This window comes from Symsagittifera roscoffensis, chromosome 10 (genome assembly GCF_963678635.1).
Source record: "Symsagittifera roscoffensis chromosome 10, txSymRosc1.1, whole genome shotgun sequence".
NCBI lineage: Eukaryota > Metazoa > Xenacoelomorpha > Acoela > Convolutidae > Symsagittifera > Symsagittifera roscoffensis.
In genome coordinates this window covers 10,965,473-10,993,300 of record NC_087071.1, presented here as the reverse complement: position 1 = coordinate 10,993,300, position 27,828 = coordinate 10,965,473, and the positions used below count along the sequence as shown (strand labels likewise).

The window sequence follows — 27,828 nt, the reverse complement described above, 5'->3', positions numbered from 1 at the left end:
TTGCAGGTTTTTGCCAAGGTGCATCGCTGGGATCTTGACGTTCTTATTGGACTTTTTGACAGTCAAGACATCCTGCTATGAGTAGTGTTTTCCATTTAAATTTTTTGACCAAAAATGGTGACATTGCACGAATATTTTGCTTGCTTTTATTTCCGAGTTTAAAAGCATGTCCTATCACTGCAAAGATTTGAAACTAGCCATAAATAAAGATACGGCTTTGGATTGTCTACGGTGAACTTTTTCTCGTATCTTAATTGTTTTCTTTAGGAATATGTTTTATTCTTGGATAGTATGTTTTAATTTTAAAAAAATTGGTTCAAGTTTTAGTTCCTTCTGGATTACTTCTGAGCTCAGATCTATTGGTTTTGCTTCCGCGTTTAGTTTGTTCAGAATTTGAGAAAATTTATTGTGTCATCTTTAGGTTTGGGTGGCAGGGGCTCAGCAAGTTTTTCTTTTGAAACTTGTTCGTGATTTTGTTTGCATGTTGCTATTTCGTCAGCTAGCGAAAAACTTCAATATCATCTTCGCCTTTTTAGTTACTAAAAGAGACTAGGGTTTGTTTAGTATCTAAAACATAGTGTGATTAGTGGTACTCTTTTATTGGGTTGGGTTGTTGTCTTAGTCAAACGGCAACTTCGAATGAAATTGGTCTGTTTTTTCTCACTGACGCTGGTGGGAGGGGATTTAGTTTATTGATGATCCTTGCAAAAAAACGATCGCATATATCGGTCAGAAAACGATTTATATCTTCTTCATTCCCATTTTACACTTTGGTTGTTTTTCCTTATTTATATAAATTTAGGTTATTCCTGATATAGTTTTTTTGATTATGGAAAATTCAACGCATGATCCTAAATCAGTATCATGTGCACTGAAGTATTTTTCTTCGTTACCACCTCTCACGTAGAAATGATGTTTCGTGATTTCTTAAATATCTTATTTGATGTTTATCATTGTGGTACCGTGTAGTACTGCTGCCACAGTAACCTTGGAGAATAGTGCTATTAATTATTCTGTTATGTATTTTTATTATTATTCACGGCCGTTCATGCAGGCCAAACGCAATAGTCAGTTAGGACATTGCTGTTGAGAGAGAGACATGAAAAGATAGTCATGATCTCAGATCTAAAATAAGACAAGTTAGCAGTCTAAATTAAAACGTTTTACTTATTCTGTTTTATAATACTTGAGTTAAGTCAACAGCTATCACATGGCGCAGCCAGCAGGATTCCTGTCCCAAGACAACAAAACGGACATGGGGATTCCAGTATTTTGGACAACCGCGAACTCTGACCCTCCCTGGAATTTTAGGATATGGCTAGATCAATTTTTCTTGGCAGTGACCGTGAAGGAGAGCGTGGACCCGGAACTTTTGTTACAAGAACCAAAGGAAGTTCTGTTAGAACAGTTACCAAGACCCGAAACTCCAAGGGAACACGAAAATCCACAGGCGATTGCTGATAGAGAAGCCAGAGATCAACTAGCTAGGGATAAAATTAACTTGGAAAATGAAGAAAGAAGAGCTAGAGGTCCAAAGGTTGGTCACAACGTATACTACAACGAGGTACAGAAAAGAGTCGCTTCCAGACTATTCTTGGCGTTGGGTACAGAAGAACCCCCAAGTGGAAGTGTCAAAGTTAAAATTTCGAGAGATGGTGGCATTGGCGAAAGTGTCATTTGATAAGTCACAGAGTGTTACATATGAACGTTACAAACTATTCAATCGATCACAGGAAACTGGGAAAACACTCGAGGCATTTCATGCAGCACTAACTGGCCAAGCAGCAAAAGCTGAGCTAGGAACACTGGAGGATCAATTAGTGCGGGACCTATTCATCTCGAAAATGAAAAATGTGGTATTACAAGACACATTGACATTTGAAAGATTTTCACCAGAAGAAGTACTGAAAAGAGCGTTAAAGTTTGAACAAAGTAAACAGACAACACAGGCGTTTCAGAAAACTAATGCAACAACTGCAAGTACAGTTCAGGTAAATGGGGCGGCGAAGATAAAACAAGAACCCATAATGAGTATCGGTAACAAAAATGCTAGCGGAAGAAGACAAGCAAACAGTGGGTATAGAAAGAAATTTACAGACAGAAAGGAGGGGAGAAGTTATGCAGATTCAAAGACGTGTACCCGATGTGGTCGAATATTCGGAGAAGGACATCTGAAGAAATGCCCGGCCATGGGTAAGACATGTAAGAATTGTTCTAAACCGAACCACTTCGCAAAAATGGTAAATCACAACAAGTGAATGAGATTGCAGAAAAATCATCAAGCTCAGATGAAGAGTGTAATTTGATTCAGTCATTCGAATCGTGTGCGGAGTACAAAATTATGTCTGTCGAATCAGAACTATCTTCGCTGGAAGCAATTGATGAATATATAAAACAGCAATCGAATAAAAACAAAGAAACCGACAAGTACAGAAAGGATGTACAGAAGGTTGACATCAGACGGAAAACTCGATCGAAACAAATGAGATCACTAAAGGCTCTGGTGAGAGTCGACCATCAGATCATAAATATGACTATCGATACGGGTAGTCCAGTATCTTTCTTGAGCTGGGCGACTGCAAAGACGATCCTAGAATCTTCGAAAAAAACCAAGTTCATCCCACGGGAAAATCTCAATCTGACTACAAAATTTGTAGACTATAACAAACAGCCGATTAACATACTGGGTGCAATCACCACGAACATCCGTTCGGCGGGGTGGGAAGTGGTGGGAGCATCGTTCTTAATCACAGAAAGACGCAGACGGTGTTTTTTGGGGCTGGATTTACAGAGCAAAGTGGGAATACACACAACACAGAAGTTGGCACCAAAAGAAAAGACGAGGTTTGATGTCTTACTGTGCGAACAGTCAGAAGGTTGGAAAACAAGTTTTACAGTATATTTAAGAATCTTTTTGATCGTCAAGGGTGTTCAAAAAACCATGTGGTTAGCACAAAGTTCAAATACCCACTCTGCCCTTTACAAGAAAAGAGGAGACGCATTCCGATACACATACAAGAGAAAGTGTACGAGGAAATGAAAAAATTGTTAAAAGAAGGGCATATAGAACGATTAGACAAATGCACTAGTGATTGTTTTATAGCACCTATTGTAATAACAGTGAAAAAAGATGATTCCATAAAGTTGGCGCTAGACGCTAAACCCATCAAAAGACAGTTGTTTAAAAACAAGTATCAAATGCCAAATGTGGACGAATTGATAGACGGTGTGAGCCAAATTGTCACAGCAAACACAAACGGGAAACTGTATTTCTCAGTATTAGATTTGAAGTACGCGTACAGTCAACTAAAGCTGACTGCAGAGACAGCGAAACAATGCAATATCAACATCATAGGTGGGCAATCCACTGGTACGTACAGATTCCTGACAGGATTTCATGGTTTGGCAGAAATGCCAGCAGAGTTCCAAAAAGCTATGGACAGAACATTAAATCATGCGGAAAACACGTTCTGTTTTCTTGATGATATACTCATTGTATCAAAAGGGAGTGAACAAGAACATGAAGAATTGATTATGAATGTCCTAAAAAAGCTAGATAAAGAGAATTTAGCACTAAAACTGTCGAAATGTGAATTTATCAACAGGAGGTGAATTGGTTGGGGCATAAGTTATCGTCGGATGGAATCTCTCCTAAAATCACAAAAACAGAAGCGATACTAAAACTTAGCCCGCCAACATCACTGAAACAACTTAGATCATTTCTGGGTAGTATAAACCATTTGGCCAAGTTCATCCCAAATGCGGCTACGCTAACAGAAAAATTGAGACCACTATTACGCGAAGAAAATGAGAAAAAGAAACTCAAAATACTTCGCTTCCAGGTACCTAAACACACAAGAAAAAAAATATTCCACAAATGAGCTTGAACTGCTTGCAGTCGTATGGTCGGTTGACCAATTTAAACACTATTTATTAGGTAAGGAATTCGTAATCGCTACAGACCACAAAGCGCTGGTCTCTGCTTTGGATGAAAATAAATCAAATAAAACTTACCAATCTAGATTAACTAGATGGGTAGACAGACTATTACCCTACCAATTTAAGGTTGTTCATTTACCAGGAAAAGATATGGGTATAGTAGATTATCTTTCTCAAAATCCAAAGGGGGAGCCTTGGCCGGAGTCAGTATTGGATGAGAAATTCGTAGTTACATCAATCGAAAGTTTCCATAAAGCTCTCGACTGTTTAAACAGTCGATTGAATGATCAGGATAGGCTCGACCGGAACGAAAACGTTCTAGAATATTCTAGATTTGATCAAAATGTGTCGAATAAGAACACGTCATCTACCCATTGCTATAGCAACCAAAACGGTCCAAAACGGACAAAGCACGACCGGAACGAAAGAAATGAAGATTCGCGTTCGTTTCAACGAGAAAAGCGTGAAAATCCAAAAATCAAAATATCTCAAAATCGTCAGCGGATACAGTCGGTTCAGTCATTAGAAAAAACCAGGAACTTTTTAAATCAGAAATCAAGAAAAATGCACTCAGGCGAATTGGAAAAAAGCGGAAAAGAAAAAAAGATGGTCAGGATCCAGGAGATAAATAACAACAATACCTTGAGAGAAGAAGTGACAACAACGTTTCACAGAACTAGGATGATACGACCACACATATCAGAATCAGAGGATTCGGACTTGGAACAAATACCACAGGCGAGGTGGTATTTGCCAAACACACAAAGAGGACAATCAACGTCAACTGCTCAAACAGTCAGCCCAGGAAAAAGAGGACCATCAACTTCAACTGTTTCAACAGCTCAATCAAAATTAGTCTCATTCTGGGAACTGGTTGGCTCAGGAAGGAGTACAGAACCCCCCTTTGCAGCAATGGAGTTAGAGGCTAACTCGGGGATACAAAGCCCGAAACCACCAGGACTATCCACATCCGGAGACGAAGCCGAAGTGGGACAAATCGTCGAAGTCGATTTAACTCTGGATAGTGACGACCGGGATTACAGTTCAGGAACAGAGACTTGTGTAATCACACCACAGAAAACAAGACACAATTCAAGAAAATCCGAGTACAAACGGGGGGAACAATTAATGGAGACAGAAAACCCCCTTTCACTCAATAAATTATTTGACAAAAGTCTACTCGCAGAATTAGTGTCAGAAGATACCTGGATGGACCGGCTAAGAAGAGTAGTGGAACGAAATGACAGACATGGTTTCGAGCTCATGGGGCCCTACACCAATCCTCTGTGGCACCAGATGTCGGTGGTAGACGATTGCCTTCTAGTGGACAATCGTTTGGCCGTGCCCGAAAAGTTGAGACAAGCAGTGCTCCGACGACTTCACCAAGGTCATCCCGGACAGGAAGCAATGTTGGGGGTCTCAATTTACCTGTGGTGGCCGCATATGCATAAAGACATAGTCAATATGGCCGAAGAATGTAGAAGCTGTACTCGCTATGGTAAGAACGCTAAATATTTAATTCCAAATAATTCGGCTAAACCACTCCCACTGTTGTCACAGCCAGGTCAAGAACTACAATTAGATTATGCGGGCCCACTTGAAGATCATAAGGGGAAGAAGATATACTTATTAGTTGCTATTGATAGATACTCAAAATTTCCATCATTCAAAGTAACGAAATCTACAGGGGGAAAATCAACAATAAAATTTCTCCGTACTTACATCGACACCCATGGAATTCCGGAATCAATTAAAAACGGACCAATTTTCTGGGTTCAAAGGGAAAGCTATGAAAAAATTTTGCACCGAAAATAACATCGCACAAAAATTCTGTCCAGTCGGGGATCACCGAGGATGCGGCTTAGTCGAACGAACGATACAAACCATTAAAAGAAGATTGGGGGTAATGCTACTCGACGAGAAAGTACAATCGATTAAATTATGTTTGAGTACAATAATTAGGGACCTAAGATGGAATAAACAGAAATCAATAAAAGTGTCCCCGTTCGAAGCACTCTTTAGCCGATTACCGAAAACGGAATTTAAGATTGTAAGGGACAAATTTTTGATGGATTCTGATCGTTTAGATAAAGAACACTTGGAGAGATCGGCACTAACAGCATCACAGCTGAAAAGGCGAATAGATCAGTCGAGGGAGAATGTTAAAATCATTCGCAAAGGACGAAATAGCAGGGATACAAGCCCTTTGTTTCGACACGACACGGCGATGGCAAAAGATAGGGCCAGAGCTAAAGAACTCAAACAACTTCTAGAGGCAAACGCTAGGTGGAATGCCACCAGACGGGACCTCTCAGACAGTGAATTATGCCGGGTCGTAGATGAAACCAGTACGATAAATCCCGAACTGAGAAAGAACTTCTATACTCATGGGAACGTGGATTCATTGAAGACAAACAAACCACATCAAAGGAGGATTTGTCTGGAAGTTTCCTTCGGAAACACGAACAAAGGAAAAGCGGGAAGGCCCTGACAATACCCTTGAAATCCAAGATAGTATCAGAGACACCATCGACCATCAAAACGGCTGCGGTTGCAGTATATAGAAAGAGCGACATTGCACGATCTAAACTGTCAACACAGCCCAAAGCATATAATTCAGAGAAGAAGAGGAGCCCAACCGGAGAGGAACCGAGAAGTAAACGGCAGAAAACAGGAACACTACCAGAAGAGGAAGACAGCGATTCTGCCGAAGAACACGACGCGAAAGACCGGGGGCTGAGAGACGAAAATCTAGAAGATAGTCAGCTAAAAGAAAAGTTCCAAAACTCACCGAGCGTAGTCACATCAAGAGACACAAGGACCGGCGGAGGCCTTAACTTAGGAGGTAAACGGGGAAAACCGAACAGAGCAGGACCGGTAGTCCAGAACACAAAACCGACAAGGGGCAAAATACAAGAATCAGGAACGACAAAAGCTGCCAAAACAGTTACTAAGAAACGTGATACGAGTAACGAGGCAGTATGTATAGAGTCGTCGGCACCGAAGGAAGCTCCTACTACCAAGAAAATCACACAACAGACAAGTGAAAAAGAAATTCTGGACACATTTCAGAACAATAACATGACATCTCAAGAATGGGAGGAAATAACAAATCAAGTGTTGACCCGAGGAGTCCAAAAAGAAGCAGTAAAAATATTGTCACAACAAATGGACCCGGTAGATTATTCCACTCCAGGATTTGCGGATGAATCCGAAAAAGAGGAAGACACCACGACAGTCAGACGGAGTAATATACAAACAAAAAACCAGGGACCGGAGAGGTATGACAGTCCCGTATCACACTCGATAAAACTGATTGGTTGTGAGGATGATGTCACTGAGTTGAACTTGGCAGCACTTGAGGCCTACAGATTGCGACTAGCGAAGTTGAACATAAACAACAAAGAAACGTCGGAAAACAACACGTTTGACAGGCTAGAGAGACACCTCTTCAAGAGAAAGTTTGGTGCTACATCACTGGACGAGGCGGGATCATGGAACGCCGCAAGAAGCAAAGAAGAAGTATTGAAGAAAATAACAAAAGACTAAAGAAAAAGAGAACAATTTTCTGTAAACTTTGAACAACTCGTATTATTTATAAAATTTTATAAAGTATTATACAAAATTTTGTTGTCGTCAGGGGAATGTGGTACCGTGTAGTACTGCTGCCACAGTAACCTTGGAGAATAGTGCTATTAATTATTCTGATATGTATTGTTATTATTATTCAAGGCCGTTCATGCAGGCCAAACGCAATAGTCAGTTAGGACATTGCTGTTGAGAGAGAGACATGAAAAGACAGTCATGATATCAGATCTAAAATAAGACAAGTTAGCAGTCTGAATTAAAACGTTTTACTTATTCTGTTTTATAATACTTGAGTTAAGCCAACAGCTATCACAATCATGATATGTTATAGTCATGTTTCTGTTTTAGTATATCTGAGAAAGCTGGATTTTTTTTTCATTTTGTCCAAATAAATATCAGGCTTTGTTAGAGAAAAATGCGGATTGAAGATCCGTTGTTTCAAATTTACCTTGACTAAAGCTTCGCCTCTCATAGAACTCACAATAAAATGGGCTGAACAATTGATTCATCAAAGTTTGTAGCTCCCTAAACTTTTTTAAAAATAAAGCTTTGCTTCGTTGAGCAAACCACTCATTCTAAAACCTCGTCGAAAACTTCTAAATACAGCTGCTGATAATGGTCGATAGATTTGCAGCATGTGGAATATTTCAGCTGCTAGTCAGATAGATTTTTGCATTGAAACTGTCTCAGGAAAATTCTATGCGCAACGCTATAATGCTATATCCGAGGTGATCGAGATTTGATACTGCATCAAAGGAAAATTAGATCAACCAGCGTCAACAAATCTGTAATCGAACTGGAATCAATAATACTGATGATCTAGCTACACCATGCTTTCACTTTGAGATATTCTCCAAATTTTTGGTTAATTTATTTCTAACAGTTGATTTTTCTGTTAAAAGCTGATAATTTAACAAGCCGTGCTTATCGATAAAATTTTCTCAATACTTTTTTTTAGTAAAAGAAAGTACCTGCCTTTGTTGGATTCTTCCATTTTTGCGTTTTTAAATTTAATATTTCTCGATTTGCTTTTTTTTCTTGTTTTAAGCCTGCTTTTCTTTGTGCATTGATGTGCAATTTTCTTCAATCGAGGATTAACCTTAAGATTTTTTTGAAGATAAAAAAATGAATAGATTTCAATCAGAATTCAGGAACATTTTTTCTCTGTCTCAATGTAGGCAATCAAAAAGTATCTTGGCGATTCTTCTCATACGGTATTTTGGCGAAGTAATACCGAGTTCTTTTTTGACGATGTACGGGAGATGGGTTATCAAATTATTTTCAAAGAACATCCTTATGCCAAATCGCGCTCGATCAGAAAGCATGCCGCGTTTAATGCCACACAGTCAGATTCTTGTAGTCTTGATTTTGATTACTGGTCTGCTTTTACATTTTTCGACGATGCCAGAGCTTTACGAAGGAATTTTCGCAACACAGCAGATGTCTCGGACACTCTTCAGTCAATTCTTGGTATTTTGAAAGATTCTTCAAAAGTCAAATATGAACCTCAGGAGCGAGGTCATTTCATTCATGGTCCACGTGTAACCATAGATGTTATCACTTTCCACAAAAAGAAAGAGTTTGAACATCAAATTTTGGAGGCAATGGGTAAACCAATAACGTTTTCAACTTGGCTGGAAGATTTAGTAGAGCAAGAAGAAAAAAAAGAACAAAATAAAAGGTATCAGCACGCGTTGGATATTTGCCAATTTGACCAATTTTTTCCCTTTGGATTTGTTGGAGCGTTATAAATTTGTGTCAAGATCTGATATTTCATCAACTGAGTTCTCTTCAGTCGCGATTCTTTTTGGGTTACGACAACCATGGAAACGACAAGAATTCTTGTTTAATGAGATCATGCGTGATTTTTACACGGTTGTGTCCAGAGCTACAGTTTACTGCAGAGTTTTTATTATATACACCATTTTGTTGAATGAACGCGATGATTTAGTTCAATCTGAGCAACCAGATTCGAACTCGACAAGTTTATCATCATCATTATCAAACTCTAACACCAACATTTTGCTAAAATTTTTGCTTGAGTTTGAACGAATTGGGCAAGATAATTTGGAACTGCGAGACAGATTAAGAGGCCCGAGGATTCGTAGACATAAATTTCAAGTTCAGAAGAAAAATCGAAAGGTGCAGGTGCTAACAACACTACCACACCAGCAACTTATAGAGTATACACCAAGTCCTCACCTTGCACAAAAATTTCCCAACGAGCTAACACAGGAGGAATTTGTTAATCTAGAAGAAATTTATCCACACAGAGGTGCTAATATTTTTGATATCAATTTTACTTCACTTTGTGATGACTAATCACTGAAACTTTGAAAACTAAAAGCAATTATTTTCTCCATTCATAAAAGGTGTCTCATTATCACCGCAATTCGATGCCTCTCAAAATGTTTGGTCGTAACTCAAACTGTTTTTAAAGTGTATTTTCCCCATACTTGATGAAAAATTGATACTTTATAAATGATAAAATATGATACTTATTTTTTCAATTCTGTTTTTGCCTCATCTTCTCGGAGTTCGAGGCTTCGGATCTTTTTCCTTCCCCCATCCCCCCCCCCCCCCACCTCCCACGACCATCACTTTTTATGTCGTAACGATTGGTTTTACAAGGTTAAATATGAAGACTAAATGTGTTTGGTACATCCTAATTAGTCCGCATGTCAATTTTCATAATGATCGGACAACGTGAACAGTAACTTTACTTGTAAAACGTTGCAGGTGGGGGAAAAGGAAAAAGAGCCGAGGCTCCAACTCTCAGTAACTCTTTTTACATCTAACGACTAAAGACTTCTATTTAAGGCCAACGTGATATTGCATCGGAGGTTATTATAAATGATTGCATAACTTCTCAAATTGGAGGAGTTGACTATAAAATTGTGATGAAGCATCGAATTTCTCTTAGATTGAGTTTAATTTGATTCCCCTTGAAACTTAACTTAGTGCTAAACCGATCAAATCTTGCTCAAACAGATTACATTTAAATCATTCAATTGATGCTCAAAATAATTAATTAAGTGTTTATTGTCAAAGGTATTCTGTCAAAACACACCTCTAGCTTCTCGTTTCTCACAGCGTGCATTTTTGTTGATAATTCTTTCTATACTCTAACAAAACGCAGCTCAATTTTCGCAGAGCGTGCCATTTCTGCTTTCTTTCGAATGAAAAAATTTATATCTTTCAAATAATGCTTTTATAAAAAGGTGTTTAATCATTGCTTGCTTGCCTTTCAATTGTAAATAATTCTAAAACACTGTGAAAATATTTTAAGAAATAAATTTCAGCAAACACTATTTGAAGCGACTTTTCAGGACGGATCCATAAAACATCCGGAAAAAGCTCCTAGTTATGATTTGTATTAGTAGACCCGTCTTTAAGCACACTCAAAGCAATCAAGGAGTCGAAAAACTAATTTCAAATTTCATTTTCTTGAAGTAAATCAAACAGTAAAATCAACTAAAGGGCAAAATGCGCGCAGCAAAAGAAACTATTCCAAGATTAGAGAACTAAGCCGACAACGGATAAGCAGACAAAAAAATGGCCGACAACTTTATTTGAAAAAGAAAACTTCCCGTTTGGAAAAAAACTGGTTCTGGTCAGAATCGCGCGCGGGACTATTGTAGTTCACAGCATATTCGTTACCTCCATGCTAAATTGGCTGGGAGCGCATAGAAGTTTGAAATCGTTATGAACCAAGATACTAGTGAATTTAGTGGTTCAATCCACCAAGTTTTTAACCCGAAAAATGTCGCAGTAATTAAACGACGCAGTAAGCGGCCACTAAGTCAATTTAAATTAAGCTGAAACCTAATAAGCCATAAAAAGACAAAAAAAAAGAAAAAAAAAGTTTTATGAAATCGTTGGCCGGATATTTTATATGCTAAAAAGATCAAAATTTTTCTGTTGCAACAGGATGGCCAGTATATGAATGAGTCAGGGGATGAGTCATGTGAAGAAAACTAATTATTGGTAAAAGTCTAGTATCGATCACATTTTTTTGTTTAGCGGACAGTTCAATGTGATGTATTCTAACGCTAAGAGAGTGCAATCTTTTTTCAGAAAAAAATGTTCACCTTAACTCGTAAAATTTTAAATTATTTTGCATGGTATAAATTCACCGAGGTATGGATTTTTTTGAAATACTACAAAAACAACTATATTGCATCCTTTAAAATGAACAAACCATTTACAATAAAAGAATTGCTAAATATATTGCAAACCAATTGAGGCCAAAAAAAGTAACCTCTGAAAAATGCAAGCGAACGCAAGACATGGGATAAATTTGGGGAGTTAAATTTACGCCAATAGAGGAAAGTCAATTCGCGTTTAAGTTCAATTGATAAAGCACGAAGCTAAAACGTCACTCTTGACCTTACATTTGACCATTCTGTGAACAGATAGTTCTTCCACATGCGGTGGTGTGCAATTGAAGAGTTCGTATTAGAAGAGTGCTATTTACGTCACTTTCTTCAGATAAGGTGTATATTTATCATTGTGTCCAGAATGATAAATGTACAGAATGCAAAAAGCCGATTTGCGTCAAGGGATTCAGGGATGTCTTTGAGCCTGCGAGTGTGGTCATCAACCAAGAAACCAAAACGATCTCTACCTTTACTGATCAAAATTTTTAGCAGCTTACAGCATAATTTATAACCGGAAAAGCGTTTTGAATCAAATGACAGGCTAAGCAGAAGCACCAAAATCTATAGGCTCAATGTAAAATTTATATTTTTTCTTATAGTCTTTCTTCGAATCACTAATATAAAGCAAAAATGCATGAAACAGTTAACGAAACTCAGAAAGCATGATAAAAAATTTTTACACATACATTATTACATTTTCGACTGTCAAGCTTTAAGTTGCTATGACAACTAACTGTTTTCATGCGATCTTTTCTTGTAAGAGCCCACTGTAATCTTTAACCGTTTAAAACAAAACCAAAACTGTCCCGAAACATTAGACTTTTTCGAAAAAAAACATCTGTTTTAGAGAGTATATCTTTATAAAAACGCAACAGCCAATTCATCATGAGCAGTTGAAAAATTGATCAATTACAATAAGGGTAAAAATTTCAGAGCCGAAAATCCAAATGATCTAAGTACGTGGCTTTATACAAAATCTTTAGACTTGGGCTCAGATATGCATACATCTGTCGGACATTTCAGGCGTAATACATTTAAAACACCAGTCCAATATTTGGCGTTTGGTTTTCAGTAATTAAGCAAGAAGACAATTAACCATCAGTGAGGTAAAACTTGACCATTCTGTAAACGAGTCAGGAGCAGTAAAACAGGGCAGGATGGTCATGCATGGCAGCAGTATCCCGGTTCCCATGAATCCAAAATATAGATTTCATATTTCGATTGTAATTTTCCCCTTAAACTTCACGTTTATTGACCCCCGACCAATTCAGAAAATTATCGCCCCTTCCAAGTTGCCACATTTAGAACTAACTGTCTACATCTATCTAGGCTGGCCAACCCTTACAAAAGTACTAGCGCATGTATCGCAACTACGGTGCTTCAATAAGATTGTTGAACAAAAAAAAAGATTTTACTGAAACATGTACTAAAACAGCGATATTTAAGGCAACCGTGATAATAAACTGGGCTCATCTATCTGGGTATTTTTTTCCATAAAAAACACCATATCTGGAAAACCAAAACAATTTTTTAAAATAAGAGGACCAATTTGCTACTATATATTATTCCTTGACAACATCCCACCATCGGATTAAAAAATCAGTTTGTATTACTTGTTTTTGAATCTAAGATTTTTTGAAACAAGAAAAAATCGAGCAGTAAAAAGGAGAAGCCAGGTTTATAACCTGACAGTACCACCGGTTTGTACCCTGACAGAACCCCACCATTGATGTTGAAAAATTTCAAGGTCGGTTAAATTGTTTTTATTTCAAGTATTTTGAAAAAAGGGAAAAATAGTAAAAATTGCCTTATCTCGCAAACCAAAAGAATCTGATCAGTCATATTTAGAGGGTGGATTTGCAATGCCCAGCTTTAGGACACGCATTAGGGTTTACAATAGCATTTGAAGTTATGTATGTTTATTAGATTCAAAATTTTGGAAAAAAAAGTTAGAAAATTTTAAGAAACGTCTTATCTTGGAAACCAAAAAACTTTGAGCAGTTTAATTGAAGAAAAAAACTGGAACCCACCTTACAGCACATTAACAAAAGCTTGAGATAGTTTTGTTAGCTTTTTAATTTAAGTTTTTTTTTAAAAAAAGAACGAAATCTTAGAAAACACCATTCACGAAAACCAAAAAAATTTGAGCAGTCATAATTGGACAGCAACTTTGCAATCCCTAACTGTTCGCTGGCAGCATTTCAAGTTCGGTAGTTTTTTTTGTCCAAGTGCTTTTTTAAATGAAATTATAAAAACGCCATTCACGAAAATCAAATTGATTTGAACAGCTATGTTTGGACGCCATATTTGCAATTCCTCGGTGCATCTTGACAGCAGCCCACTATACAATTGAGAATTTCAAGTTTGCTTAGTTTTTTTTATATTTGGATTTTAAAAAAAAATAAATTAATTAATCATAAAAAACGCCATTCACAAAAACCAGAAAGATTTGAGCAATCATAATTGGACAGCAGCTTTGCAAACCCTGAATGTACATTGACTTCACGCCACTATGGCGTTGATAATTTCAAGCTCGGAAGCTCGGTTAGATCTTATCTAGGTTTTTCGTAGAAAACAATAAATCAGAAAAAAACGCTATTTTTCAGAGACCAAAATAATTTGAGCAGTTAGATTTCAGATTTCCAACCCCTACGTGTACCCTGAATATACACCACAATAGGGTTGAGACACTCAACTTTGGTTTAGTTTGTTTGTTTTTTGAGAAAAAAAATCAAATCATAAAAAAACGCCTGTTCTCAAAAACCGAAAGGATTTGAGCAGCTTTAATTGGACGCCAGCTGCGCAACCCCTGAGTGTACCCTCAGAGCAGCCCACTATAAGGTTGAGAATTTCAAGTTCGGTTAATTTTTTTACGTCTGAATTTTTCGAATTTTTTTTTAATCTTAAAAAAGGCTATATATCGAAAACCAAAGGATTTGAGCAGCTTTATTTGAACGCCAAGTTTGCAACCACTGAGTGCACCCTGACAGCTGCCCACTATACGTTTGAGAATTTCAAGTTCTCTTGGTTTTTTAATTTTTTAAAAAATACATAACTTAAAAAACGCCAAATCTCGAAAACCAAAAACATTTGAGCAGTCATACTTGTACTCCAAACCTGCAACCCTTGAATGTACCCTGACACCCCCCCCCCCCCCCACTATAAGGTTGAGAATTTTGGTTAGTTTTTTCCGATGTTCGGTTATTTTTTATTATATCTATATTTTTGAAGAAAAAAATGAACAAAAAATGATTAACAACTCCAGGTCTCAAAAACCTAAAAGATTTGAGCATTCATACTTAGACGCCAGTCTTGAACCCTTGAAACTGCCCTGAAAGCACCACAGCATAGGGTTGAGTCGTTAATTTTTAGTTAAATAAATTGCGAAACAAAAATTTCGATAGTTTTTGTTGTGAATATAGAAAAAACGTAGAGTTGAATCATTCGCGCTCCAACAGATTTCACGCTCCAACAGTCGGCTTGTGTAAACAATTCGTCCATTGAAGTTATTTGACATTTTAACATAGCGAACTTTTAAACATGTGCCAAATGAAGTTTCTGAACCATTGATACCCGCATTGATACCATTGATACTATAAGTTGTATACCCTCACAAAATTTGTGCGCTCATTTCACGCTTTTTATTTAGTGTCTGTATGGACTGAAAAATTCAGATAGAAAAGTGTTAACGGCGAAACTTCAATATCGTTTTCGCCGAAATAAAAAAATCTATCAAATAGCATGTTTTTTTTTTGCTGATTGAAAATCGCTATATTAGCAAAGTTGCGAGCAGAATTAGCCATATCTGAATTGATTTCATTTACTAAATTATCACAATTTTCATAGCAGATTCTAAAAAATTCTGCGGTTTTAAACATGAATTCAGGTATACAACAAAAAAATTAGAAATCATAACATCAGAATTACGCTTCAAAGAAACTATCAACCTTACAAAAATCTAGAGACGGTTGCTAGTAGAAATAGGAGCGCCCAGTTTCTACGTCAATTTTGTTACATTTAAGAGAAAGATCTATCAAACAAAAAATCTAAATTATGTCTCACAAAATACTTAAACGCGACCCTCTTAATTATTGCCTGCCAAAAAATTAATTCAAAGAAATTTATAATCAGTGGCAACAGCAAAAAAGTGAAACAGCCATTTAAAATGATAACCTTATTTCAACCCACGAAGAAGTAATGCGGACAAAAAAAGGCCCCGAATACTTCTAAGATTAATAAAAAAAACCCTATCAAAAAATTACAGTCATTTGATTGGATCATGTTAAGCAACCGCCTGAACGACTAAAGACAACAACGTTCATTTATCATGTTTGTTCCTCACGTGAAAAGAGTCCATTCTCTCCTCAATATCTCCTCTACAAATACTGCAATTATACGGATTCTTTCTTCTGCTATTTCTATTGCTCGTGGTCGGTGAGGCAAGTTGGAAATGTTTTTCAGCCTTGCATTCGGAGGCGAACTTTGAGTCGCATTCAATGTGAACTAGACGTTCGCAGGACATACAGTTCGATAGGGTTTCGCCAGGAGACTCTTTGCTCAGATCAAAAACCTAAACAAAAACGCCAATTTTCTTTTTGTTTTTTTTTTAAACCAAAAAAATTACTGAGACAAGACCTGAAAATAGAAATCAGTTAATATACACAGGTTGTCAACGGTATACGAAAAATCCCTGGAACTTATACGGGCCCAGATAAAAAATGATTAAATTGCACTGACATTTTCCGAACAACTTTTTCGACAGAATTTAAAACAGTTAACGTTTCGAAAACTATATTCTCAGAACAATGTTTCAAAAAATAAACTTCTCAGATCAATGTTTTATAAATTATATCATCAAAACTTTGCTTCAACGCTTCAATTTTCAAAACAATTTCACTGTTCTCTGGCAGTTTGGTTTTCGCTTTGTCACGAAATGCATTCAGACCAATGTAAACAGTATGGACTTTCCATAAATCTTCGCTCAACACAAAACTGCAAATCTTCCAATTAAACTCAGTTTAAAGGATGACGATATAATCCTTGTACATTTTTACAGTGATTGAGTTTTCGCTTTTGCTCGAACTTTCATTTGTAACCAACCAGGCCTTAACACAGGATTGAACAAATTTGATTGACAGATTTAATGTCGCCGCTTAGTCTAGTTACGGGGTGCCGGAAATCAAGCCGACGATACTTCAAGCCAAAAACTTTTGTCAGAAAGTCATGAAATATGATTAATTTAGAGACCTTTTTGAAGGCTTTTTCAGTTTCATGAACTTTATCTACCAGTATGGTTTTTTCATACATTTTGAGCCTTTAATTGATGTTAGTAATGCTTAACTTGAACTTTTCTTGAAGTGGTTTCTCATGTCTATAATTCATTTGCATTTCAAAAACCGGCTCATTTAAGTGCCTGATGATATTCCCATGTTGCGCATTGTCATGAATAACGCTTATTATTGACTAAAAATTAATTAAATTTTTGAAAACTAAAAAATGAAAAATAAACGTCCTATCGGCCTGTTGTCCTAAAACCCTAGTTAAAAAATCAAAAGCTCGCTTCTGCGAAAATTTGGGGACTATTTTAATGCCCGAAGGATCGAATGTGCAAAAATTTACTGTTTTCCTAGTGGTATATCAACGACTTGTTTGGCAACATACTTTCAATTGCTAAGGCATTGTCGCTTGGAAAAACTTCTATGTCTTTCACCACTCTGTTTTGCTGCTTACAACTCAATTTTGTTTACATAAGACAAAGGTTTTGTAAGGTGAAGTCGAAGATATTCTTAAATACTGAGGCCTCGGAATTTAGACGAAAAGCAAATTAGACGTGGCCAAAAATTGAATTTAAATGTCGATGCAAAACTACAAATATGGGAAATTAGACGTAGTTGTATTCTTAACGCGTGTGAAATTTTCTTACTAAAATTAACTTTCGCTGGCTAGAATTAACTTTCATTCGAGCTTTCTTAAATGCGAATCAGTTTTTCACATGTCGCAATTGTATATTCTATGCTTTTCAAAAATGTTTTTATAATCTTTGGATTAACGTTATATAAATCAATTATAATAAATATATTGATACGCGAAAAGATTATACACTCTTTGTATTTGTGAAACTTTGTTTCGAGCAATAAGTTTTATTAGCCCTGTGTTTTTCGTCCAAAAAAATCTTCAAATCACCGACAGCTTTTTTATCGAGACAAATGTTTTTTTTTCTTCGACTGACAGTTTGAGGCGACGAATTTTTTTTTCAATTTTCAAGGCCCTCACTTTTCGTTTAACTCGCTCTCCCTCAATCATATCAAGAGCCCTCAAGATTAATAAAAAAACGTACCTTAAGACAAATCGGACAAAACTCTCCCTTGTTGAACCGCCTTGAACATTCGTCACAATGGCGTTGCAGGAATTTAGGCTCCGTTTTATCTCTTGGCCTCGTGAATTCTTGCTTCCATTCACCGCTAAATTCCTTTTCCATTTTTAGACATGAAACACAATCTCCGCAAATTTCACAGACCCATCTACCACTGGGTATTTCAGTCATACCTACACAATACGAATGATACCCGCGATCACAATTGTCACAAAACATCAAATTCTCCTCATCTGTTGCGCTTTTGCAAGTCATACATACTTTACACTCCATACATTGCCAGTTATAAGTCATAATCACGCTAACTATACTATCTGTAAGCTCTAAACATGTAGGATGTCCCGCATTGGTACACTGAGAACAAGATATCAAATTTTCCTGTTGGTTGAACTTGTTTTCTTGGTTATTTTTGAAACAAATGCCGCAAATTGAAGCTATGTTAGTCATGCTGTCAACTGAAATCGACGGTAATTCTTCTTTGAACGCGGTCGAGGATGCGCCACTAGATTTTCGGGATTTCGGACTCGAGCAACTTTTTTCATCGATTCCGTTGTCATTATTTGCTGCTTGTCTTTTCGCTGCCGATCTTCTAGGTTTTGATCCGCTTTTTGAACTTCTACTTGACGAGCTAGGTTTGGAATTGCTGGTTGGATTTGGCGGCACAACCGGATTCATCTCCGGCGCTTCAATGGTTACCTCAGTTTCGGAGTCTGAACTATCTGGAAACACTGGATCCGAGGTATCGCCACGTTCTAGGACTCCCAGTGGTCCACATGATACAGTTTTCAATGGAAGATATTTCAAATGCTCGCTCGTGTATTCTCTGTAGGGTGGTAAGGTAGCCAACCGCGCTTTTTCTTCGCTTATTGATTTACATATCTCAGGATCATACTTGGGCTTGTCGCGGGGGTAGTGAATGTTGAACGTTTGCAGATCGAAATAGGCCGCCCTATAAGAAACCAATCATTCGAAATCTTGACATAAAAACAATTCCCTAGATTCTGAGCTTGTACACAGAGGAAAACAAGTCTGAAAATAGTTCTTAGAAAAAAATGAATATTGAAAATATTTTCGAAGATGTAGCTAGAGCAAATATACCTGGGTACACGCCCGTATTAGTTTTAATAGCCCCCTCCCTCCCTTACTCCGCGCACCCAGATAAAAAATCTATTTTCGCACTTCGAACGACGCAGTTAACGTTAATATTTGCCTTGACTCAAAACCATCTACTGCATATGTTTTTTCTTCGATAGAAACATTGAGTTATAAATTTTCAACGAACGAATCATCAGCCAGAAATCAGTCGATCTCATTTTCAACGCCGTCTTTTAACTTTGAACTAAAAAATTCTCAAAAAAGAGCAGTTTGGATTTGAAACTTATACTTAAATAAATACTTAAAAGCCTTTGATTTACTATTTAAAATAACTAATTACATTTGCCTCACACAACACCAAAGAGAGACAACATCAGCGTAAAGTATTGGCCCAGGTCGACATTATCAGTAAGTTATTTTTAAAAAAAGATGCTTTGGAGAAGCGAATGGCCGAGAGAGATGAACAGATTTTGGGATTAGAGAAATGTGTGCATCAATATAGTTCATTTTTTTTGGATTTGAAGAACCAATGGGGTTCTCTAGAGGGAAGGGTGGTTCAACAGGAACGCTGCACCAGCAAGGAATGCCTGGTATTTCAGAAATTTCCACTCAACCCCAACTCATCCAAATGGGGGGGGAGGGGGGCAGGGAACTTAACGGAAAACTGTTATCATTCATGAGCGTCTAACATCATGGGACAATGATATTCGAAAAAAAGCAGCGAGTTCATCAATACCAGCAGGAACTGTCAAATCAAAGTGTTCACAAAGAATAAGTCGGGTGTGTTCAAATATGTTTAAGGTGAATTCGATTACGGATCTTATTACCATTAAAGATGACGCTGTTAAGTATAAATGAATATCGAAAAACCCGTTCCGAACAGGTTATATCCAATGGTGCAACACCAAAAAGTTATCTTAATCAAAATAATTTTATGGAGAGATGAATAATTAAAACAATTTTCTTGTAACGAAATTTTGATCATGTTTCCGATATTCTTGAGATACGAGAAATTACACTGTATTCGATTTGTATTTTGGACAAATTTTTCGTGATATTTTTTTACAACTTATGGGGAGGAGCCCCAAATAGCACCTTTTATCTGGAATCTTTTGTTACGCAGAGATTATCTAAAAATCCTACCATCGTTACCGTCTCGTACTCTAACTATGCAGCTATCTTGGCGGAATATTTCAGTTAAGTGTTTTGGTTTTCTCAGTTCGAATCAATTTAGTCCAGATAATCAAAAACAATTTTCAGTACCTGAATTAGACCGGTTTTACAATAAATTTTACTGTAATTTGATTAGAGGTAAAAAATTATTCTTGAGCATATTGTTGATTGTACTTTTCGACGATATCTTTTCGCAACTGATGTTAAGGTTTTTCAGGGCACACCTCGACTAGCTAAACAGTTTTTTGTATGTCCCCGTGTTGAAATGTAAATGAAGTTATACATCTTTTTACTCATTTTCATATATCACCTGAATGAAGTCAATTAAATTCCAAAATTTAACAGTGGTAAAGCTGCGCTTTGCAAAAGCTAGCGAGAAAACGACCAAAAAAGCTCTATTAAGTCAAATAAGGCAAACTAGAAATAAGCCTCGAATAAGTAAATTGGTGAAAAATTTTTTACATAACCGATTCGGACCTTAGACCTGGAAATTCAGTCCCACGCACTTCTATTTCGGCCACGGACGCTTAAAGAACGCCAAGCACAAGCCACAAATGAATCAGAAAAGATGCTATGAGCTTTCTAATACTACAGATAGTGATTATAGCAAAAGTGATACCAAATGATCAGCTTAATTTGCGAGTTAGGTTGAAAAAAAAACTAAATCCTAGTTCGCTAGTTAAATAGTACTTGACACCCTCAATCGAATCAAAAACTCTTACCTAATAAAATTTCTACACTGAAAAGCAGCAGTGGACTTAGGACTTTATCGAGAAAGGATTTTCAGAAAACTTTCGAAATTGTCAAACTTTTTTTATGCAGACGAATTTGAATTACTGAGTATTATTAATAACTTAATTTTGACTAAAAGTTCTGTGCCGTATGCAAATTTCTGAAAAACCAGACCAAAAGCCGGAAAAACCAGATTGTCGTAAGGTAATCCGTATACATAGGGAGTATCAATCAGATCAGACACACAGAACTGATATTAACATTTTGCTGTCACTGCAAATGGAAAATGTCAAGTAACAAAGTAAATCGTACACAGAGGCAAACCACCTGATCTTCGAATCACTTGCGGTATACAATAAGCTCCAAAAATCAAAAGATAATGCCTTGAACTTGAAAATAATGAATGAATTTTGTTGAAGAAATTTTAGGCCAAAAATTCAAGAAAAATTTTATTGCATATGTAATAGATACCAATTACTTTCAAAATAAAAGAAGGATTTGGACTGAACTCTATCCATTTCTTTCTGATGACCAATAGAAAAGACATTTCGATCAAAACATTGAGACACAAAAAAATCCCAAATGTACTAGAAAACTTAATTAAACCTTGCAATCAAACAATCTGCTATACAAAGAGAACAATCGAGTGTCAAAGGCCCTATCCGCTCACTGCTTTAGTAAAAAATTTTAAAACATGAACGCAAAAATTAAAAACAACTGTCTGAAACAACTCTGAAAACTTATGAAAATAACCCAAGTACTTCAATCATTATCAATTATGAAATGTATTCGCAATGGTGAGAGCTAGATCATAACAAAAAATAACAGTAGAAAACGCCAACAAAGAAAATAAAAAACGCAAAAACATAGCCAAAAAGAACCACACTCCTGAATCTTGTGCAAAACTTGCCGCCATATTCCTTTGTAGACAAATCAGTCGAGTCAATCTTGTAAAAAATCTGGAAATTTATCTTTTTTTGACAAATTGAAACAGAACGTTAAGCATTCAACTTCAATCGATTTCAAATAAAATTGCTCAAACCTAAATTAACACTTATCTAATTAACACTTTAGCTAGTTTCGCGCACTTTTTGAATTAAAAAAAAAAACAGAAACCAAGCATCCCGGCTTACCCGGCAAGCCAACAAAAGATTACCCGGCAAGCCAACAAAAATTGGGTCGAAATCAAAAAAGCCTACAAAAAATTAACTTATATCTAAAAAAATATCATCTGTAAGACAATTCTCAAATCAGTCGTTGAAGCCAGCTGTTAGACGTGCAAGTTGGGTAGAAAAAGAGATGCATTTGGAGATGACCAAATTTCAGTCATCCTGTGGACAAATTTCCTTACGGAAAAAAGTATAGTAACCGATTGAACCCTTGCTTATCGCAAGGGTAGAAACAATTCCGTAAATCCAATTTTTCGAACAAGCGAAGCATCAAAACAGCATTTATTCAGCAATTAAACGAGTTGAACTTCAGTTTAAAAAATGTAGCCAATTTTGTTCTAACTTTAAGGACTCCGTTACGGAAATGACCTTCATGGTTTTTTACAGGAGTCCGTTGAAAAGTATCTCGACAATTTACTCGATTCTTGATTTTGACGAATACAGTTTTCGCGAATACATCTAACTATTAAAGAATGTTACCTGATTAAGGATTGGCTGGGAAAACAATTAAAAGGAACAAAAACAAATTGGAGAACAATTTATTGGTCACTAAATGCTTTTTAACAACTTTATTTTTATCGGAATCTTCATTGATAAAAATAAGATCTGATGTTCCGCCTTTTATATGTACTAGAACTAAAAAAACGGAGTTGAGCCGAGATCGAAAAAAACAAGGCGTGCATGATCAGCTGAGAAAGATGACGAAAACAAATTCTAATTAATTTGTTGATGAAAGTCATCCAGTCCGAAAATTCAGTCGTCAGAAAAACTATGCTCAAGTAGAAAGCTTCAAAATCTTGCTGATACAATTGCATTTTTGGAGGTATCAATATCATATTCAGAGCTAGCTGTAAAGCTGAAATACGAATTTGAAATAATTTCAAGAACAAAATTCAAAACACAGGCAGCGGAAGCAAATAAGCATCATTCACCTGATCATGAGTAAAACTAAACTCGATAACTTTTAGGGCGTTGCAATAATAACGCCACTATGTTCTCCAATTTCAACATCTTCCAGATACCATCTCCATGTCAAAACTTTGGAGCAAACAAAAAAAATGGATTAGTTACCAAAAAAAAAATAAAAACAAAAAAAATATATTTAGAATAAAATGGAATGAATGGCTAGTTTTTGGGAATACTCAAAGAAACTATTTTGGATCCGAAAACCAAATGCAAATATTCCAATTTAATTGAGCGCTGGATTCCAAATTTAGTTTAAAGAGTTCACACAGGCATATTAATTCAAAAGTCGTCATGCGCAGTAATTACTTGAGATAAAGTAGACCTCAAAAATTCATCATAATCATGAGCTCATAACTTTTTTCTTAAGCGAAATGGGCATAGCCAATTATAAACGTAGACTGTCATTAACCTGTTGTTTTGATTAAAACCATGAAATCGATTTGACAGGATAGTTAGCGAGAAATAACTTTCAAAAACTTGTCAAAAACACATTTCCGAGGTCCAAAACTTTTGCTGTCAGAAAAATTTGGACGCAGTTGCATAAAAAATGAGTTTCAAACAACCCTTTAATTGAATTGAACCCAAAATTTCAGATATAGCAGGGAATTTTTCGAGAACATTCAAAAAATTTAAAATTTTAAATTTTTCGAGAACATTCAAAAAATTTAGAACATTCAGATTTGAGAGGTTAGTTTTTGAGCCAAAATCAAGAGGATTCACAAAACGGTGGAAAAAATATACTTTTCCGAGGGTCAAAACTTTATGTGAGAAAAATGGGTGTAGCCGCATATGCAGGGAACTTTTCAAAACAATTCTGTTCATTGACACCATAAAACTCAAATTTGAGAGAAGTGGTTACCGAGAAAAAAAATTAAAAATGTGTGTCAAATATTTCCTCATAAAAATATGGGTCAAATATTCTCTCATAGACTTTTTCAAAGGCTGTAGACGGAGGTCTTTCAATTTATTATTTTTTTAAATTTTCCAATAGCCAAAAAGAAATTTTGTCAAACCGATTGGTAAACAAGCAACCAACTTGAAAAGAGCGGAAGAGAGTATTAAAAATGCGTTTCCCTTGATACGACCTAAAATTAGGTAAAAAAAACAATAAAAAATAGGCAGAGGAATTTTTTAGCAAAACAAAAAACAAGGAAGGAACTACGAAGTCAAAGTAAGTAAAATTGAATGAGAATGTCAAACACTAAAAGAAACTTTAAAAAGAAATGCGCTCAGCAAGAAAAACGATTCCAAGATCTGACAACTAAGTCGACAACAGATAAGCAGACAAATAACAGGCCGACAATTTTATTTCAAACAGAGTATTTCCCGTTAAAAAAGAACTTCGCCGTCCAAGGCATATTAGTTACCTCAAGTCTACGTTGGCTGGGAATACATGAAAGTTTGAATTCATTATGAACCAAGATACAAAGGATTCAAGTCAATCCGTAAAACAAGTTGTTAATCCGAAAAAAAGGTCTAAATTCAAGTTTGATAACGCTCGCTAATCGCAAGCCTAATAAACAGTTATTCGAAATAATATTTCGAAAGAAGTAATTATATGCTAAGCCTTGATTCATTTGCTTCAAATAAAGGTCGATTTGATTTATAAAAAACCAAAAAAAAAATGTAAAGGAAGTAATTGTTTTCCAAAAAAATGACCTTTTGCCAAACAAGCTCAACAAGTGACAAGATTTTGATATGCAAATAATTGTGCCAGTCGGTCATATTTAGAAGTTTGACCTTGAGAGAAGCAAAAAGCGCTTAATTTTGGAGTGAAATTTAATTTTTCAAAATTTCGAATGGAGCCTGTCATGCACGATTTTCTCGCGATAACTGAAAATCAAAAAAAAAGAAGTCAGAACAATTGAGTAACAATCGCGGGAAAGTTGCTAGAAAAATCGGTGGGAAATTGCTATTCGCAATTTCAGTAGCAATAATAACCCAGAGTAGAGCTGTCCCATCTAAAACAGAGACGAGCGCTTTCCCACGAACTGGATTGTTGCGATTGGAATACTATTATTAACTGGACCAGAGTGAACCTTCGGTGGAAAGGTGGACAGCTGGAGTGTCCCAATGGTTCACGAGAACTTGCAGTCTAGAGTAAAAACTTGTTCTTGTTGTTAAAACTGACTAACATTAAACTCATTTTAGTTACTTTATTGATTCTTGAGTTGTTTACCGACTTACTTACTTCCTGGTTCTTGAGCGTGCTACTATGTGAGTACAAATTTAAATTCTAGAGTGTGTTTTATGATTGTTATGTTGAGGTAAGGCGAGTTTTAGGTTGATCCATCTGAAATGGATCAAAGTTCCACTGTCTAATAAAAAAGTAACTTAACGGATTGTTCCGACCCGGTTTTTAACGGCGTTCATGTATTTTGGGTATTTTGAGACCTAAGTATGGGAACGTTCTTAATTCTAGAGTGGGGGGATATTTTGGTAGTAGCCTTAAGCAGTAGCGGGTCGTAGTCTCATGTCACAAGCGAACCGAATTGGCTCCGACTGATTTGAGGTGGAAAAACACAAGAGATAGTGTCCCTGACTCTTGAGCCAATAGTTATAGGGCCTATTTTTCTTAAGACTCATGTGTGACTGCAGCAGACGAATGTTACATAGTGTTTTTATGGCGCTCCTGGGTGTTTACGACATCAAGACTACGGAGTCAAACCCACTTGAGACAGCTTCGGGCTGAATGCCCATTCTAGAGTACCGGCGGTACGGTTCGACAGGAACGTGCAAACCTTCCGGTTGTACCGTGATAGTTTTTTAAGAAAACTCGAGAAAATTTCCTGGTACGCTCTCCGAACGAGGCTTAGCTAACCGAGTAAAGGGGGGCAACTAGGGGGACAAAAACACGAGCAAAAAGACAAAAAGCAAAACAAAAAACCAAAAAAGAATAGAAAAAGGAACAAAAAGCATATAACGAAAAAAGACAGTGACTTTGACACCAGATCAGTTGGATCAAACCTTTATATTAATTAAATAGTATACCCATACTGTTTTACAAGTTCGATCGTTTCGATCAACCTAGCAATTTAACCCAGTAACCTTAATAAAGCGCCCGAGTGTGGGGCGTTGTCAAGGGTTTTCAGACAGCTTGAAACTTAGCTGGACAACAAGGAGACTTGACTGGAAGAGGTAACCAGCCGAGTGGGAAGGTTGTTCAGGAGCACTTGAGCTGAACCAATAGGAGACTCGACTGGAAGAGGTGACCGGCCGAGTGGGAAACTGGTTCAGGAACACTTGAGCTGAACCAATAGGAGACTGGACTGGAACAGGTGATCAGTCGAGTGGGAATGCAGCCAAGAAGGATTTGACAGTTCTCGAGTTCTCAAGTTGGGCAGAACGGGTATCCTTAAAATCCACATTACATTATAGGAGATAAGTGTAAAATTGGATAAGCGAAATCCCCCGGTTTTGAGGAACGTTTTTACTTAAGCAGGCCTGGAAACAGGTCTACGGTTTTCTCTTGAGAGGTTTAGCACCCGGCGCTTAAGGTAATTTTTAGGCTTAAGAAGGGGGGCTAGAAAGGGGGGAGGTTAGCAGGGGGGCTGGTTAGGTTAGAGGTGAGCGGTTGCAAATTGTAAAAAGGGGGGAAACTAGAGTAACTAATTAATCGACATCGTTGATTTAGTTACATTAGCCATAACACGCGTTGGTAATAATAGGTGGATATCCAAAATTTAACTCGAGTTAAGACTGGTACGCTGGTTGGTTTGGTAGGGGGGACCGAATAAAGATAGCTTTTGTGATACCCCATAAGATCACTAGTGGGGGGAGGAAAACGCGTGGCAATTAGGTACCAGACATTTTTTTTGACGAAAGGTAGACATTGGTCACCTTTGAATTTCAGGTGGGCTCATTTTTCTGTTTTAATATTTTTCTTAGTTAGATTTTTGTTGCATTTTGGTGAGGATTTGTGTTTGGTTTTATACGAACAGGTGATCACAAGATACCTGCGCACAGGTTTTGGTCTCAAGTTGCTTGGAACATTGAAATAGAAAGAACCAAAAGAAGAGGGGGGTCAGCATTTGGCTTTTAAGAGAGGGTTTTTGGGGAAATTTTACTAGAGCTTGAGTGGTGGTACAAGGTACGGTGAATCAAGAAGACCCTACAACGAAGAAGAAACAGATCCGATATACAGACACTCCGTGACGACTCTTGGGACAGTACCGAAGAAGTCTTGGGACAGGACAGTCTCGAGGACAGTTGTCTTGGGACAAGGGTCTTGGGACAGTGGTCTTGGGACAAGGTCTTGGGACAGGGTCTTGGGACAGTGGTCTTGGGACAGGGGTCTTGGGACAAGGGTCTTGGGACAGTGGTCTTGGGACAAGGGTCTTGGGACAGGGTCTTGGGACAAGGGTCTTGGGACAGTAGTCTTGGGACAGGGGTCTTGGGACACTAGTCTTGGGACACTAGTCTTGGGACACTGGTCTTGGGACACTAGTCTTGGGACAGTAGTCTTGGGACACCAGCCTTGGGACACTAGTCTTGGGACGGTAGTCTTGGGACACTAGCCTTGGGACACTAGTCTTGGGACAGTAGTCTTGGGACACTAGCCTTGGGACACTAGTCTTGGGACAGTAGTCTTGGGACACTAGTCTTGGGACAGTAGTCTTGGGACACTAGTCTT

At 37.1% G+C, this 27,828-nt stretch overlaps 1 protein-coding gene across 1 annotated transcript in view; it reads right to left on the bottom strand.

Annotated features, from left to right (window-relative positions):
- Window positions 1-15,938: 15,938 nt before the first annotated feature.
- The window catches only part of LOC134855219 (PHD finger protein 10-like), a 32,547-nt gene continuing 20,657 nt past the window's right edge, over window positions 15,939-27,828 (bottom strand). Inside the window, exons 2-3 of the mRNA XM_063871677.1 lie at window positions 18,025-19,009; window positions 15,939-16,257 (exon numbers count right to left, since the gene is read on the bottom strand). Of these exons, the coding sequence (XP_063727747.1) occupies window positions 16,006-16,257; window positions 18,025-19,009 (1,237 nt within the window). The 3' untranslated portion in view covers window positions 15,939-16,005. The remainder of the gene's footprint in view (window positions 16,258-18,024; window positions 19,010-27,828) is intronic.